Source organism: Fulvia fulva, chromosome 5, assembly GCF_020509005.1.
Source record: "Fulvia fulva chromosome 5, complete sequence".
Lineage (NCBI taxonomy): Eukaryota > Fungi > Ascomycota > Dothideomycetes > Mycosphaerellales > Mycosphaerellaceae > Fulvia > Fulvia fulva.
This window is the reverse complement of record NC_063016.1, coordinates 3528816-3545369: the sequence shown is the minus strand read 5'-3', so window position 1 is coordinate 3545369 and position 16554 is coordinate 3528816. Positions and strand designations below refer to the sequence as shown.

General features: G+C 53.8%; 5 protein-coding genes across 5 annotated transcripts; 1 reads left to right on the top strand and 4 right to left on the bottom strand.

Annotated features, from left to right (window-relative positions):
- Window positions 1–784: 784 nt before the first annotated feature.
- CLAFUR5_06178 (uncharacterized protein) lies at window positions 785–3973 on the bottom strand (the record flags this gene model as incomplete). The annotated part of the gene is made up of 5 exons (XM_047905326.1): window positions 785–2214; window positions 2272–2910; window positions 2965–3711; window positions 3765–3874; window positions 3930–3973. 5 exons carry the CDS (start codon window positions 3971–3973, stop codon window positions 785–787), a joined length of 2970 nt encoding a protein of 989 aa, XP_047762103.1.
- Window positions 3974–4596: 623 nt separating this feature from the next.
- CLAFUR5_06177 (Putative steryl acetyl hydrolase mug81) lies at window positions 4597–5835 on the top strand (the record flags this gene model as incomplete). The annotated part of the gene is made up of 2 exons (XM_047905325.1): window positions 4597–4723; window positions 4778–5835. 2 exons carry the CDS (start codon window positions 4597–4599, stop codon window positions 5833–5835), a joined length of 1185 nt encoding a protein of 394 aa, XP_047761903.1.
- An 82-nt stretch (window positions 5836–5917) lies between these two features.
- Window positions 5918–6392, bottom strand: CLAFUR5_06176 (uncharacterized protein; the record flags this gene model as incomplete). The annotated part of the gene is made up of 2 exons (XM_047905324.1): window positions 5918–6326; window positions 6376–6392. 2 exons carry the CDS (start codon window positions 6390–6392, stop codon window positions 5918–5920), a joined length of 426 nt encoding a protein of 141 aa, XP_047761740.1.
- A 3370-nt stretch (window positions 6393–9762) lies between these two features.
- On the bottom strand, window positions 9763–13271 carry CLAFUR5_06175 (uncharacterized protein; the record flags this gene model as incomplete). Its single annotated transcript, XM_047905323.1, has 5 exons — window positions 9763–9987; window positions 10043–11460; window positions 11667–12502; window positions 12555–13159; window positions 13239–13271. The coding sequence occupies 5 exons, from the start codon at window positions 13269–13271 to the stop codon at window positions 9763–9765; spliced, it is 3117 nt and encodes a 1038-aa protein (XP_047761865.1).
- A 1000-nt stretch (window positions 13272–14271) lies between these two features.
- On the bottom strand, window positions 14272–16156 carry CLAFUR5_06174 (Polyamine oxidase 1; the record flags this gene model as incomplete). Its single annotated transcript, XM_047905322.1, has 6 exons — window positions 14272–15320; window positions 15381–15633; window positions 15685–15729; window positions 15782–15919; window positions 15975–16005; window positions 16053–16156. The coding sequence occupies 6 exons, from the start codon at window positions 16154–16156 to the stop codon at window positions 14272–14274; spliced, it is 1620 nt and encodes a 539-aa protein (XP_047762102.1).
- Between the last annotated feature and the right edge of the window lie 398 nt (window positions 16157–16554).

Below are 16554 nucleotides of genomic sequence, written 5' to 3'. Positions count from 1 at the left end.
TCACTGAACAAATTGTCGTGCTTGGATTGGCTATATGTGGTGTTGTTGTCGCATGCTACCGTCGCAAACTTTTCACCTGTTTCTTGGATTGGAGAAGCTACTGCAAGATGACCAAACACCTTTCAACACCTCAAAAGAATCAGATAGTAGGAGCCTATCACTACTGCAGACTTAAGGGCATCAAGTGCTCGCAAAGAGACCTTGTTAAGACCTTCAAACCGCTCTTCGCACCCACAAGGCATCAGGTGCGCAATGCTCTGGACACTGCAGGCTCAAGACAGCCATATCACCTTCCAGAACCTCCACCTTCCGGACCAGATCAGCTCTTATCCAAGGAGGACGTGGACCGGTGTGAACGGCTGCTTGAGAACTACCACAGCAGGGGTCAGAAGAACGCAGTAGATACACATTGTGACTATAGACGCAGCAGAACGAAGAACAAGGTGGTGTGGATGTGAATAGAGAGATAGAACAACACCTTCAGAAATGAACATAATCCCACCAGTTGTTTTGGGCGGTTTGGTCAGTGTGGAGCGTGCCAGCCAGCCAAGTCAATCTATCTCACAGAGTGAAGAAAGTATAAGCAGGTAATCCACCCACCCACCCGACCTCGAGACCCGCTTCCCAGCAGTCAGTCTCCTTGAAGTCCCTCCGTAACGCCATGCGCTGAAAGAAAGTCAGTAATTGTGCACCCGCGCGAACACGAGCGCGCGAGTCCATGCATCCGCACCACTTTGCTCGCTCGCTCGCTCGCTGCTCATACCCGCCGCCTCTCGCCAAACCTCTACCTCCACCGTCCAGCATCCCGATCCCTCTCATCCACCCCCACCTCATCCTCATACTTGTAGCTGATACGTCTCTCCTTCTTTCCCTTCTTCACCCTACCACGATCACCCTTCGGACCTCTCGGGGCATCGATCTCCTCCTCGTCACGTCCGCGCTTGCCAAGTGAAGAAGACTGTGTACTCTGTCTCCGCAACGCTTCCTTCGCCTCGCGGCCTTGCTGAGCGCGAGCACGTTCGGCGGCGTATGGGTCCGGAGCCATGGATACGGCAACGCTCTGCTCAGCGACACTGGGTCGACGGCCACCGCGAGTTGGTGGTGGCATGTGCTTGTCTTTGCGTTGCTCACCGAGTTGCTTGCGGCCTTTGATCTTGAAGCCGATATCGTCGTCCTCCGGCTGGACGATGACGGAGGCGGGTTCTGGCTCACGAGGACGATCATCGTTGCGTGAGGACCGATCATGCTTCGACGAGCGGTGATGAGAACGGTCCTTGCGCTCATCTTCGTAGTAGTTGCCTTCGCGCTTCGAGTGCTTGTGGCTACGACGGCTGTCCTTGCGATCATCATAGTCGTCACGGTCTCGGTCGCCACGACTCTTGCGACGAGAATAGTCATCTTGGGCTTCTGACTCTCTTGCAGGGGACTTGGAGCGATGACGACGATGATGTCTGTCTTTGCTTCTGTCACGGTGAGAACGAAATGAGCGATGTTCATCATCCTTGTCGCGGTGACGGCGACGGGAGGAGCTATCATCTGCACGTGATTCTGATCGAGAACGGTACTTCTTGCTCGACTTGTCTGCATCGCGACTGCCGTTGCGCTCATCGTCATATCGGTCGTCACGATCCTTGCGCTTCTTCCTCTCGCGCTCCTTGCGACGGGCATGGGTTTCCTCTGACTCATAGTCATCGTCGTATGCTGGTACCGCCTCCTTGCCGCCGTCACGTCCAGCTCGTGAGTGTGATCGAGACCTGTCGTAGGCTTGCTCGTTGTGCTGCAGATCTTCCATGTGCATTGACTCTGGTGGTTGAGAAGGTGCCTTAACTTCAGGCGCTGGAGTCGGGGTTGGCTTCATAGCAGCTTGTCTACCAGCCCAGCCAGTGTTCGGTCGACCCTCGCGCATAGCTTTAGGGCCGATGGGAGCATTCTTCGGTGGTGCGGGAGCTGGTGTCAACTCGACAACACTCTCTGTGCCGCGATCGCCAAACCCGTAGCCTCCAGACCGACCTCCTCTGAAGCCGCCTCTCGACCCATTGAAGTTTTGGTGACCACGATCATATGACTGCTGATCCTGTGCGCCATTGTCGAAGTCGTTGTATGCGCCAGGTTGATCGAAAGACTCGGCTTGCATACTATCTTCGGGATTTTGGTGGCCATTGTCGTCAAATTGTGGCTCGGTCGTGTCCTTGCTTGCCTCACCATCTGCTAGATCTGCTGTATGTCAGGGAAGCCCGGGTGAATAAATGAGGACATACCGGCAGTGCTTACCTTGCTGATGATCTTGGCTTGCCAAGTCGACATCGCCATTCTGCTTGGTGTCATTCGCATTGTCATCTGCACCATTAGTTCCTACATCATTAGTATCCATGGCGTCCGGATCGCCGTGGGTCTCTGTGCCTTGTGATGTTTCTCCTGGGCCGGTGGAGATACGATCTGGGGCTTGGCCGGCACCGTAGCTCGGAGATGCACGACGTTGAGGGACGGCCTCGACTGCATTGGCGCCACTTGACGACTGCGGCCTACCAGCTTGGTTTTGGCCAAACTGTTGGTTGTGACCGTACTGGTTCTGCTGTTGGTAGCCCCAGCCGCCACGGCCTCGGCCAAATTGATTACCTCGTGAGCCTCGACCGAAGCCGCGGCCGTATCCACGACCGAAGCCACGATCATTGAAACTGTTTTGGTGGCGAGTACCGTTTCCGTACGCGTTAGACTGAGGATAGTTCCCTTGATTCGGGAAGAAACCAGGTCCTCCCATCCCATTGAAATCGCTCATGCCCGCTGCCATACCGCCGTTCATGCCACCCATTCCCATGCCCATGCCCATGCCCATCATAGCGCTCATGTCGCCCATGCCACCGAAGTTGCCGTTGAACATCATAGACGGGTCCATGCCCATCGGAGGCATGCCTGCGCCGGCTATCAGCCGGTTTTGGCGAATTCGACGAGAAGAAAATGACTTACCCATCATGTTTGGCATGCCCATACCGCCGAATCCTGGCATTCCCATCATCTGATTCATCATGTTCATGTTCATGTTGCCGAAGTTTCCGTTGTTGTTGAAGCCGTTCATGTTGTTCTGGTCAAAGCCGCCGCCGAAGCTTTGCTGCTGGCTCATCTGCATGTTCTGCTCCTCGGTCTCTTGGCCGTCATGCTGCATGTGGTTCCGATCGTCGCCATTGTGTTGGTACCCTTCCTCTTGCTCCGGTCGCTCGGTGGTGATGACCACATCGTCGTCGTCGTCGGACTCGTCTTCGCCATCCTGCTCCTCTTCTTGTCCGTTTGCGTGAGGTTCGTCGGTGGACGTCTGAAAGGAGTCAGTATCGTTGATGATGGGTCTACTATGATCGACTGTGCGGACTACCTCTCCCAATGGCGCCGTCTCGCCATTGTCGGCGGACGGCTCCTCCACCACGGATGTCTCTCCTCCACCACCGGCGTCTGCTTCCGTTATTGGCACAGCAGATTCGGTGTTCACTGGAGTAGCGGTTGCGACTTCTGCAGCGGGTGTGTTTACTTCTTCTCTTGTGGCGGGCTTGGGTGTAGCCGCAACCTTTTCGCCCGTCTTTAGGTCGATACCTCGCTTCTTAGCCTCTGTCTTGAGAAAGACCTTGACGGTGGTTTGTAAAGCTCTGCTCGGTGTGGCGGTGTCTTTGTCGAATGGTGCATGCGAGCAGACGGGGCACTCGGTGGCTGATAGCGATTCGTGGCCTGAGGACTGGTCAGTACTGGCGAGATGTGTATTCAGCCTATCCGCCACTCACAATCGCCGCACACGGATGTGTCGCAGCAAGCCAGCTTCAGCGGGTTGACGGCCAGATTATTACAGATCGCGCAGCGCAGTTTCTCGGGGATCTGCTCAATCTCCATCGCGCTGCCAGTAGGTCAGTATTGTAGTGATGCGCGGGTGTGGATGGTGTGGTGCATACCGAGCAAACTCGAGCTCTGGCCCGGCAATGGTGTTCTTCGCCATCGTGGCGGTCTTACTGGCTAGTTGGCGGAGGGAAGTTGCGATGAATTGACGAGGGAGGTGGAGGTGGAGCTTGCGGGCAGCTCTCTTGCCTACCGCCGCTTATGCCGTGGTGGTTTCGTGCGCGGTGGTCATCGGAGGTGGATGCCAAGCGATGGGGAATGGCGGAAGTGATGTTGATTGCGGCGCGAAGAAGTTTGTGAGGTTCGCGAGCGCGAGCGCGAGGGTGCAGCGGCATCGAAAGCGCTGTCGCGTGGCTCTGTGACTGTGAGAGAACTTCGGCAAGAGCAAATAGACTTCCGGGAGTGGGCAGGGATCAAGATGACTCAGCTGTGAAGCAAGAGCGATCTCGAGGAAAGAGCAATCGATCTTCCGCGCCTTACAGATTCAGCAAAGACAATACTGCAACACCACCAGATCGCGAGAAATCACAATGTCGATGCGCAGATGCTCGCGGGAACTGTCCATAACGAAAACACCCTCAATGATATACCCTACGTCAACAGCAAGCACGGACTCTGCGGATAAGCTTTCTTTCATCATGGCATGTTTTACTCCGTCTGAACCTCTATTTGTAAATTATCCTTCCTCCTCTGCTTTGTAGACGTCCTGCCACTGTCGCTACAATGATTCTCAGCCAAATCGCATGGGTGGACTGCATTGCTTTCCTGATTTTTCTTGCTCCTCAATTACTGATCCATGTTGGCATCTTCACGACATTGGCATGCGGCATCAAGGCGTTACCGTTCCTCGGTATCTCCCCAGCCACCGACATCGCAGTATCATGTACAGCTAACAATGTCGCAGGCTTCAGAATGCCATTGGAGCTCATTCGTGAACGATACCTGACTCCCAAGGAGAAGCGGTCTCCGTTTGTGCAGCGAGCAACGCTCTTCCAAGACGTTGTCATTCGATGCGTTCGATATGCATTCGCTGACATTCCGTCCATTGTTGGCAAGGTATTCTTCTCGAAATGGGTGTCGTTACCATTCATGAAGTTCCGCATGCTGAGACACGGCATCTGGAAGAGTCCTATCTACTGGCGTGAAGTCAATAGAGAAGGTGTGAAGGGTACATATGCCATCTGTGACAGCTCCCGACGGCCAGACATTGTGCTCTACTATTGCCATGGTGGGGGCTTTTCGATGGGATCTTCCTATTTCTACCTGGAGTTCCTCATGGCGTGGATGACACTGCTGCAGGAGGCTGGCTACGACAATCCGGCCATGTTTGCATTGGAGTACACGCTGGTCCCGGAGGCTACATACCCGACACAGGTGCAGGAAGCTCTTGCTGGATACAAGTATGTACTATCCCTGGTCAATGATTCTTCTCGTATAGTGGTCAGCGGTGATTCTGCTGGCGCAACGCTCATTCTCAGCTTGATGCTCTGTATCTCTGGCTACTCTTCGATCAAGGACAAGATGCCTGGGCTTGCTATTCCAATTTCTCCATGGGCCACGATCATCTCGCCAAAGAACAAGAACACACCGTCCGACTACCTCAACGCCGAAAGTCTGCATCTATACGGATCGCAATACATCGGCAAGAACGGATCACAGGACAATGCGCTAGTGTCACCAGGACGGTGCTACGACCAGAGTTGGTGGCGACGTGCAAGCCCAAGTCGTGGCTGGTACTTCATCTACGGTGCCGAGGAGGTCTTTGCGCCAGAGGCCAGGGATCTGATTGCTCGTCTGAAGAAAGCTGATCTCGAGGTTACAGAGCACGAGGAACCTGGCTGGATTCATGCATGGCCTGTGGTCAAACTGTTCCTGTGCAACAATCAGGACGAACGACAGAGCGGTCTGAGACGCATGGTCAAAGTCATATCCGAGCGCATCGATATTCAGAAGTCTAAGTAGTGTTACACGACAACATGACGCAGCTTCCGAGCGCCACGAGGCACCTCTTTCACATCCCGATTCCTGTACTGCAAACAATTCGTCACATCTTCTGGGCCTTCGTTCGTATGCAAGCTTCGATATCGGCAGCCAGAGCGTCCCTTGCTATAAGCATCTCCCAGTCGTGGAGGGTTTGTGCGTCACGATCGTCGACTCCCACATCAAGCGACCAACGCATCAAGGGACAGTTGGCCAGGTCGGAGCTACCAGCCGTTTTGTTGAAGAGAGCAAGCTTCTCTCGAGTAAGCTTCGAGCCAGTGGTCACTGCTGCGGACCTGCTTGAAGATGGCGCTGGCTGGAAAGCTGGAATACATTGCCTCTCGTTAAGAACGACCAGCTTCTCTGAGATCAGCTCGGTCCCGTCTGGAGTTGCTGTGATCTGGCTCGCGAATGAAGCTGGCTGGAACGCCGAACTCTTACGGTCACGAGATGTGCCGCATGTAGCAGCAGTGCTATGGTTGGTCAGCAGTTGGGACATGCAAGTCTGAACACGGAAGATACCTGGACGTCGTCGACATGTTCTCGCCCTGTGAGGGACCTTTCCTTTCTCTTCGAATGCTTGCGGGGTCGACAAATACCGTGCTTATGCGTCCCGACAAGCTCGGTAACGCTGGGAAGATGTCACCATCTGTACGAGTCTTTGCCGGCACTATCAAAGGTCCTCGAGCAAGAGTATTTCACCGACACATCGCCGTTATGTTCACTTGCCAAGGTACTGACAACAGTAGCAGCCCCTGTCTAAGTTGATGCAGGCTCTAGCGCCATCGTGTCTCGCGCGTGCACACAGCGGTTACACGCGCCAGGATCTGGGCTGAAGGGACTGCCTGACGACAGCGTGTGGTGGGTGTGCTGCGGAGCTGGGTGGCTCTCCTGGTTCGTCGCGATGCTGACGGCTTCGCCACTATCTCATGCAGCAAACTAATGCGAGGCAGATGGTTCGCAAGCTGCCATACCCTGCAACTGCATCCTGAACAAGGCGAGCGGGACTCGCGTTACGATACTTACACTGTGCACTTTTGGGCGCATCCTCGCGCCTAGTCACAACCCGCTCTTTGCAGTCGTCGCCGCCAGTCTCTAGTTTCGACCACCAGCACTATATCCAGCGTGGACAGGACAGATGTGCGCGCCGACCACACCTTGTGTTCCACACCTACATCAATTCTTTAATTTGCAGATCCCAAGCTGCTTCGTGGCTACACGAATCAACATCCAATCTCAGATCCGATACGCCATCGTAGAGATCAAGGAGAGTGAATCAACATGACCAAGAGCTGGGAGGACGTTCGTGCTGAAACTTGCAGATTGTATGCGGAGGGAAAGTCCCTCGAGCAGATCAGGAAACATCTTGATCATGCAAGAAAATTCGACGCTTCGTAAGTGAGTGAGCCCTCGCGCTTGTGGAGGCGCTGAGAAAAAGCTAGCACTAGGGCCTTTCGTCTCAAACTCAAGGCGTGGAAGGCGAAACGGGCAGACACAACGGTAACGGATCTGAATGGCAACCCTGCGCCCTTGACGACGTTACCGGGACACCTGCCTTGTTCTTCCCGGCGCCACGAGACATCATTCCGACACGATCTAAGGTTGGAGCTACCGTCGACGACAGGTTCCACGATCAACGTGTCCCACCTGCGCACTGCGGAACCTGCTAAGTACTCTCCGGAATCGGCCTATGTACGACTGCTCCAGGGCTCAAACACTGTCGAGGTGTTAGGTCAATGCTCCTTTGCGGACAACGCGACCAATGTGCTGCATATCGCAGCAAGGTCTTTCAGAAATGCCAGAAACCTTGACGAAGTATAGCAGCGACATGGACTGCAAGAGGTCATAGAGCACGTTCTAGTCCACGTGCGTTCGAGGAACTACATCAACCACCGGGACGAGCTTGGAGAGACAGCCCTTTCGATAGCGGTCAAGGCCAGCGAGCCGGCTTTGGTACATGCTCTACTAGAGCATGATGCCTCCGCGGTTCTGACTGACAAGGACGGGACCCCACCCTTGCACAACGCAATCTCATCGAGAACACCCAAAGACATCTGCGAACTCTTACTAACTCACAATGCTGACGCGAACGTAACGTCAAGGACTGGAAATCAGACAAATACCGCACTATCTCTCACGGTTACCCGGCTTGAGCGACGTTCGAAAGCAGAGGAACCTGGCTGTGACGAGCTCTTTGACCTAATTGCTCTGCTGATCAACGCTGGAGCAGGTTGGAGTTCTAGCGATCTGCGCACAGCAGTCAAAGCCTTCACACGCTGCTGGATAACAACCTCGGGGTCTCTCCAGCTACTACATAGTGCAAGACCAATCATCAAAAGCTATCTCGCCCTGGGTCAGGATCCCACCACATCTTTTGCGTATGACCGGTACGACTGCTCTAGGAGGTCGTTAGCACACTGTGCATTCTCCCACGGCCCTCATCGCGCCTTGGCCGACCTACTGAGCCAATTGACGGCACCTAGTAAACTCCAAGCTCTGACAGTCTATGCTCTGAGCAGTGTACCTTGTCCGCGGGACACATCCCGGATCCTCGACCTCACGGACGTATTCAAGGATCTCCTGGCACGTGTAGACGATGAGACGTACGTCACAAGGGCTCCACAGTTTGCACAAACCATTCTCACGTATACGTCTGTGTCTCGGACTCTTCCCCTGCTCAAGGTACTGACCGAACAACGAGATGCGCTGGCTCATCACATTGTGTCAGACGTTGCCGACGAGGTCCTCGAAGCTCTTGGTACATACTCGCTGAGAAATTCCGATCAACAATGGGACGTCGCAGAGGTGATCCTTTGTCCGCAAATGAGGCCGAGTTACACCTCTCAGCTCGCCATTCTTATGGGACGCATATACTCCATGTTGATGCGCTCAGAAGAAAGGATCGACATGGACGAATTTAAGGAAGCTTCCACATGGCTAGACCCGCCGATCACGAGGGTCGAGGGAGAAGTCAGGAGATGCATACTACACGTCGTCACAAGGGCTGTAGTTGAGCGCCTTGCGCTTGAGCCCATCACACCCAAGACACGGCTGAGGAAAGTTTTCAACCTTCGGAGTATATACTCGCTACCCGCCTTCGAAATCACTTCCGAGCTGCTTTTCAGAGCATTGGACATTCTACATTGGAGAGCGGGCCAAATCATCGGGTTACAGACACATGCACGAGAAAGCTCGCCACGCTGTAAGGTCTCGATCTTACCATGAAGTGAGAGGTGCTTGCGAAAAGAGTTTTGACGGTCTGATAGTGTCGAGTCACTTGCCTCATCGTGTATCAATCGACCGCTGACCACATTCCTGTAGACCTGGTCTATTGTATTCTCTCGAGGACGCTGGTGATCTCCTGAGTACCTGTGTCAAGACATCTACTTAGCTTAGACGACTTCCAGAGTTGTGAAAAAGACCGTAGGGACCGGCGGTCGAGGTCTTCTATTAAAGTCGGATCAATCCGACATTAGGGACTAATATCGTCTCCAAACATGCATGGGTTCGATAACACTACATCTCATCTCCCGCGTGCTGTCCCCTAGCCATCCAAATCCAGCTCTCAAGACCATCTCAATGAGGTCACCAGTGCATATCTGCTCAGTTCTGACTCGTGCGTTGATAGCTCCTGCCCCGCCCTCGTACGCCCGCCGAATATGACGTGCAGCGTGTCTTTTTGCTCGGGAGCGTGGTTGTAGTTGCCGGACTGCGAGGACGAATGGAGAGAGCTTGATCGACTCGACTCGCTGCTTGCAATGATGCGTTATTTGGATGCGATCGTTGTAGTCGAGCGCCGAATCCAACATGTTGAGGTGAACTGAAGCCGAGATCTTGTCGGCTTACCAAAAGTTGGAAGTACATGTGATGTTAACACCTTCTTGCTATTCCGAATCACCACTTTCCTCGTCATTCCGGATCACCTGCAAGCATCTGTATCAGTCTATAGATATCCTGCCTCATATACGAATGATTCTCGGAGCCAGAAGACGTCTCATTCGTTTCATCGTCGTCCTCACCATGATCGGCAAAGCTCAACACACGGACGACTTTCGTCGGCATGACTCTTCGCCATGGTTGTGCGTGTCCAGCAGCCGGAGCGAGATCGTGAGGTCGTGGTCGGGAGCAGATGGTCTACAGATGTTAGCATGCTTATGTTGTTGCTGCTGCTGATGGGTGCAGGACTCACGGTGTAAGTGGTCATGATGCAGTCATCGTAAAGAGACATGAACGAGATTGGGACAGCAAGTCTTGCCTCCAAACTTGTTGCGAAGGCAAAGGATGGTCGCGGAATCGACTTTTCATCGCTCGTGACCTTGTCGCTATCGGTCAGGCCAAGCACGTAGACTTGGTCTTGGATCTCGAACATGACCCGATGATTGCGAACGGATAGCCAGCCGCCAAGGTCGAACGTCATATCGGCAGTAACGCATTCGACAATGTAGGCATGGGCAGCAAAAGCTTGCTCGCTTTTCAGAGCTTCTCGCCAGTTCGGACACACGAATACTCTGCCACCACGAGAGATCCCGGCCATCAACTGGCCATCCAGCATACAGGCGCCCCATTCATCGTCGCCGAGAGAAGGATCGCTGGATTCTCGTGGGTACTCCCACTTCTCGATAAGGAGCGGTGTCGTTCGATCTTTGGCCGGCCTCCGTGGAGGACTTCCACGATTCGTGCCCGGGAGATCCAGTCTGCAAGAGCCAGGGTCCGGATGCTTTACGTGATGGAAAGTCTTACAGAACTCAGGATGGAAATGTCCTAGAAATTGGCCTGTAGGTTTGTCGTAAAAGTGGTAGCCCTTGACACCGATGGAATACACGATCGCATCAGCATCCTGATCGAGATGACCAATGGCGCCGTCCTCAATGTCCATCTCCTTCTTAATGGGAGGCATTGTCTCGTTCAGCTCGTAGACATATCCTTTGCCTTGTGACGATGCCACGCAAAGAGTGTCGTACGAGAGCTGAAAGCCCCGCGTCTGCCAGTCATGAGATAGCACAGCCACTCTTTCGAAAGTACCTCGTGGTCCCTTGTCATCTGTTCGCCACACTTCGAGGACGTCTCCCTCTCGATCCCACACAGCGGTTCCATCTTGATACTCAAGATGAGCGAAGGGTCTGACTGTATCTCGATTGAGTTGGAAGATCAAAGCACCAGAGTCCATGTCTGTGACCTTCATGCCGCCTGCATGTGATGTGGATAGGAAGAAGCGACGCTTGAAGTCAGGCCGAAATCGCCAGATGGGATCATCTCCAACACGGATCGTCGATTCTCTTGTGACGGGAGTTTTGCTGTTCCAGTTCCTTGCCAGCATTGTCTGCGATCTGCATAGCTCCTTCCATGATGTGATGTTTCGATAGTGCTTGGAGAACTTTGTCGAGTCTGCAAGGAATGAAAAGTCCTTGGCTCCATCGGGATGGGGCGTCTTGCCAGCGTGAGAGTATATGTGATTTTGATGCGTTTTGTCTATGAAGTCGTGCCAGGCTGCATCGAGACGGGTCAGCGTGGCAAGGGTGGACACTGAGGTGAAGTCCAGGACCCGCAGCACGATCTCCGACGGCAATAAGTGCAGAGGATCTGCTGTCGACACCGGCCTTTGGGAGTCTCGAGGCATGGCCGGTTTGCAGCAGTAGCAGTGTTTTCGACAGGAACAAACGTTCAGCTTTTGAGACGATCATTGATGCGCAGTGCAGCTGACATCACACAGTGGAGACGAGAGATAAGCTCAGCCCCCATGATCATTGCTAAATTGGGGATAGATGATCATGGTCTGTCTATCTCAGTCATCGCAGCACATGCTAAGACCTTACCTCCTAAATCAGACCGCGTGGATTGAAATGAATGGTGGCGGGTGCGTATGTCCTCAAGATCGCCAGGGCGATGATCCGATCGTTCCGTCGTCTCGGGAGAGTAGCGCGACGGTAAGATAGAAGGCCTTCGATATTTCTCCATGTCATAGACATCGTGCCTCTCGTACTGCATCGGGCTTTGGACCAAGTCGCTTCTCTCCCAATATGGCGATGTAGGTGACTTGGACATATTGCTGCCGTCAATAACCAGCGTTGGACTGGAGAAGCCCGTATCTTCTCTGTGAGACACCACTGGAGCATGCTTCGACTCGTACTGGCCTTTGCGGAGGTCTCCAGGATTATCTGCACGCCGTATGTTGACTTGGTCACCTTTGGAAAACCGCCGGTTCCGAGACAACGATGTCGCTGATTTCACCGATTGCTTGAGTCGCGTGAGAGGCTTGCTGAGATATTCACGGAAACCGACTCTCAGAGCGGGTGCGGCCGCGCACATGATCCCTAGATTGAGCTCCAGAATGGACCATACGAAGACGTTGAAAATGGCGGTGCTCACATCCGGTGTATGGCCACACTTCCACAGCCAGTATGTTCTGACTGAGCTGGCCGCGACCACCAGGATGCCCAGCGAGAAGACGAGGTTCAGTGCTAACTTCTGGCGGAACGGTAGGTTGAGATCTTTCAACATGATGCAAGGCAATACAACAGCGTACAAGTCGGATACTATCGCCATTATGCCTGCCAGCAGGTTTATGACAGTCGTATCGACACAAGAATAGTCAACCGTGGCGGCCCACATTAGGTCAAAGCCTTTCCAGTACGCTTCCATCGGTGAGCAGCTGCGAGAGATGGTCAGTAGCGCATCACGAGAGCTTCAATGATTTGACCTACTTGAAGACCAGCGCTAAGATGAACGCGAGAGTGTATGCCACGGTACATGTAATCGCAGAGACCACGGCCCAGACCCAGTGCCGTGAGCAGGTATTCTCGACCAGACGCCGATAGAATAGCAGGACAGACACCTTGACGCAGCATCCAGTGAGCAGAAAGAACAGTTCTGCAAGCCAGGTCACTTTAGCCAGATCCGGGAAACTAGCAATGGGTATGTCCCACAGGTGCCTGTTCGTATGATATGCCTCCGCGTTAACGATGGCTGTGACAGTAAAGGCCGTAACACAGACCCAGCTGCATATTAGAAGAGCATCGTCAACGCCAAAGCCGCCGGAGTACTTCCTTCTCCGCAGCCAGATCCGAGTGCCTACCATCAGAGTACTGGCTACATAGAAGACTGAAGCGTAGGCTGGCATCCAACCGCGGGTCCGCGGGTCCTCATAATTGGGTGCTGGCCATTTCGCGATATCCGAAGGCTTCAGATTGATTATGTTGCCTGGCATGGCTCCGAGGGCGACCGACGAATGGTGCGAGGTGTGCGCGATGGTGCGAAGGCAGCGAAAAATGAGCTCCTGTACTGCGACGATGACAAGTGATTCGGTGCACTGACTAGATAAGCTCCACGTGCGCATACCATTTTTGACACTGACCATCGGTGCGATCGAAAAGTCTAGATTGAAATACCTTGTCCATAAAGTCGGGGTTGAACCGAAGCATCGTCCATGCATCCCAGCAAGAGTAAGGTACGGCTATAGCAAACCGGAAATAGGAGTTGGAAACCAGACGTAGTGCAAGGACAATGGCATCTCCTCTGACTTCTGCACGGCCTCCGGCGGATGGAGACCGCACAAGAAACCAACGGGCAATACTACCAAGCCTATACTATCCCCAGTCGTCCTGTCCAGGGCTGCAGACGTCGTTCGATGCAGGGCCGGGTAGGCTTGCTACCCCCAAGGACAGTACTCGATTGTATTGTGCACAGGCGCTGTCACTTGGTAAAGCCCAGGCGCTGTCATTGTGAGTGTCAGGGTCGTGGTTGGCGCTGTTAGGCGGCGTGAGCCGTTCGTTAGTCGGGCAAGCTTTCAATGTCTGCATGCCACAACGATAATCTGGCAAGTAGCCGTCTAAAAGCGGCCGCCCTCGTCGATGTAGCAGAAGTGTGCGCGCCTATGAGAACAGTACGGCGCGAGTCAGTGTGCCGCTCACTGACGTGCCGCACTTCAACCTTGTGCCTCCACTGCCGATCATGTCGTGCTTGACAGTTCGTCACTGATGTTGCACGTCCGGCGTGATGGTATGTGTTCGTGTCAAGGTGGAGTTGTTGACACGAGGTGAAACATGAGACGATTCGCCATGATCTGCAGGACCGCTGCAGACTCGAGCCGCTAGCCGCTAGCCTTGTCTGGCGGACCGCCCGACCTTCTATCACCCGTTTCTCCTTCCACATTCTTTCTGTTGATGACAGGCAATGCGAACTTGCGGGATTCCGCTCCGCCTAACATTGCGTCCTTTACGAATCTTGTACAGCCATGGAGCCGCCATGTCTATAACAAGAGCAACGAGCAGACGAGACCCTCCTCCTTCACGCCGTGTTTCATTGCCGATGACCCGTGGGCCGGCACAAGGCACCGAGTAATGCTTCAAACTCGGGCCGGCACGATACTCACACCGCGTCTAGGCCATGGAATTCGCTTGGATCACAGTCTCATGATCTTGCTCAGGCAACGAGAGGATTACCCAACGCATCTCCGCCCTCCATAACCTCGATAGCCACGCTAGTCACGGGCCAGCCATTCTCGGTATCATACTCGTCCTTCGGCGTAACACCAGACAGAACCTCGTACCTCACCAGCTCCCCGCAAGCCTCGGCATCTGGTTCACCAGCACTTCCCCGACACTTTCCGCCCAACAGGCCAGCAACTCGTTCGCCCATCTCTCTGCCAGAGAAGTATGAACCGTGGAGGTAGCCATAAAACTGGCCACTAATGTGCTCTCCCGCGAAGAATAATCTGCCGACATTTGCTCGAAGGTTCTGATGCATCTGCAGCCCGACAGTAGGCGGCCAGTACGAGTAGCTCCCTCGCGCCCAGGGCTCCAGCGTCCAGCGCGGATACATGAAGTCGACTGGATCGGGAACCTCGATAGCTGGAAACATCTCTCGCAGCACTTCCATGATCTCAGCCTTTGTTTCCTCGTCAGTTTGTCGTTCTGCACGATAGGCTTGGTGCTCCGTGACCGTCATGAACATCATGTGAGAGTCTTCCAAAAAGCCAGGAACGTCAAGAGATTGGAACATGGGATAGTATCCTCGTGTTGTCGGCGAAGCGTAGCCGAAGAACTCGACATCAGAAGGCCACCAGGTTGTGTTGAACTGTAGGAAGATCTTGGTGTAGGTCGCCATGCCGAAGGACTGGATTGCTGTCTCCTTCCACTCTGGCAGTGCTGGTGCAAAGTGCAGACTGTCGTGTTGGAGGACCCCGAGCGAGAATGTGGTGATGGCATAAGCGGCGCTGATGCAGCTTCCATCGTCACTGTAGACTGTGACACGATCCTCAGAGTGTGATATGTTCGTGACAATCGTGTTGAGGAGGAGACGAGGATCGTTCTCTTGCAGAAAGGTTGATGCCTCGCCGCTGATAATGGCGCTATAGCCTCGCGAATCGACGATGAGTGCTTCGCTGTCACCGAAAAGGCCATATGTCAAGTTCTCTGCGGTGAAGCCGAAGGTGGCAGAATCAACTTCGGGCGCAACTCCATCGTTGAAGTCTATGCGTATACATATCAGTATGGTGTAGTCAAGATCACAGATTCTTGGCCGATACGTACCCCATCCGAACCACTCCACAAGGCCAGCTGCAGCATCATCGACATCGGGCCTCCATCCAGCAAGTGCAAGATTGGCACGCGCCGTTTGATCAGGGTGGTTCCCTTCAAGAAGGGCACCAGCGTTGATTGCCGCCTGCTCGGCGGCCTCCTCGAACTCTTCGTAGAGGTAAGTAATGTCGATGAGGCCCGTCTCGTTGTAGTTGAGTATGTTGCTGAAGTTCTGGATCCCATGCTTCAGGTCATACTTCTGTGCCTAGTGTAGAAGTCAGCAGCTGGACCGAGTCCATCCAGATGTATACTATACCAATGTCCAGATCGGGTTGATAGCTATGCCTTCAGTTCCGTGCACCTGAGAGGGGACATGTTAGCATGAGTTTACACCGCTTGATGAAGTCGATTACCCAATTGGCGCCCAGCTCGACCTTGTAGGGCGATTGATCGGCTTTCTTGCCAAAGTCTACGGCATGAACGCGACCGCCAATGCGATCTTGGTACTCTATGATCACAAAGTCTGTGATGCTAGCGTTTGCGAGGGCTTGCTGTGATGGCAATGTCAGAATGGTAGCACGGACTTAACGAGCCAGCTGGTATTACCGCAGCTGATATGCCTGCCATGCCAGCACCTCTACATCGTGGTCAGCAAAGGGGTTTCCGATAACCCATGCCACTTACAAGATGGCTACTGTTGTCTTGCGACATGCTGCTTCATATTGGTGAGGCTTGGCAACATAAGCCAGGCACTGGGTAGCGAATAACGCTGTCAGTAATGTCTTCATGGCGAAGAAGGTGAAGATGCTCTACAATGCGGGACTCCACTGATCGTATGACCGGAGGCTCTTATAGTCTTTGGTATACACCGCTCCAGATCCTGCCCTGCGCACGCCTCGTTCATGCGGTGATAGCCAAGCGACTCTTGGCTGCAGTTGATGCTCCGATGCTCGTGTTGCATAGGAAGAGCATCAAGGTACTGCTGACCTGCTTGATCGACGGCAGCGCTTCATTCAACGGGTGGAAGTCCCACAGATACCAAGCATCAATGTCATGCATCGCCTGCATGGGATCATGTCGACGTTGATGAGAGACGGGGTGGACGGCATGCATCTTGCATTTTGAAGCCACTGCTCGGCACAAGCCCGCCATGACAGCCACATTGGCACGCCGTTGTGCTGAAGTG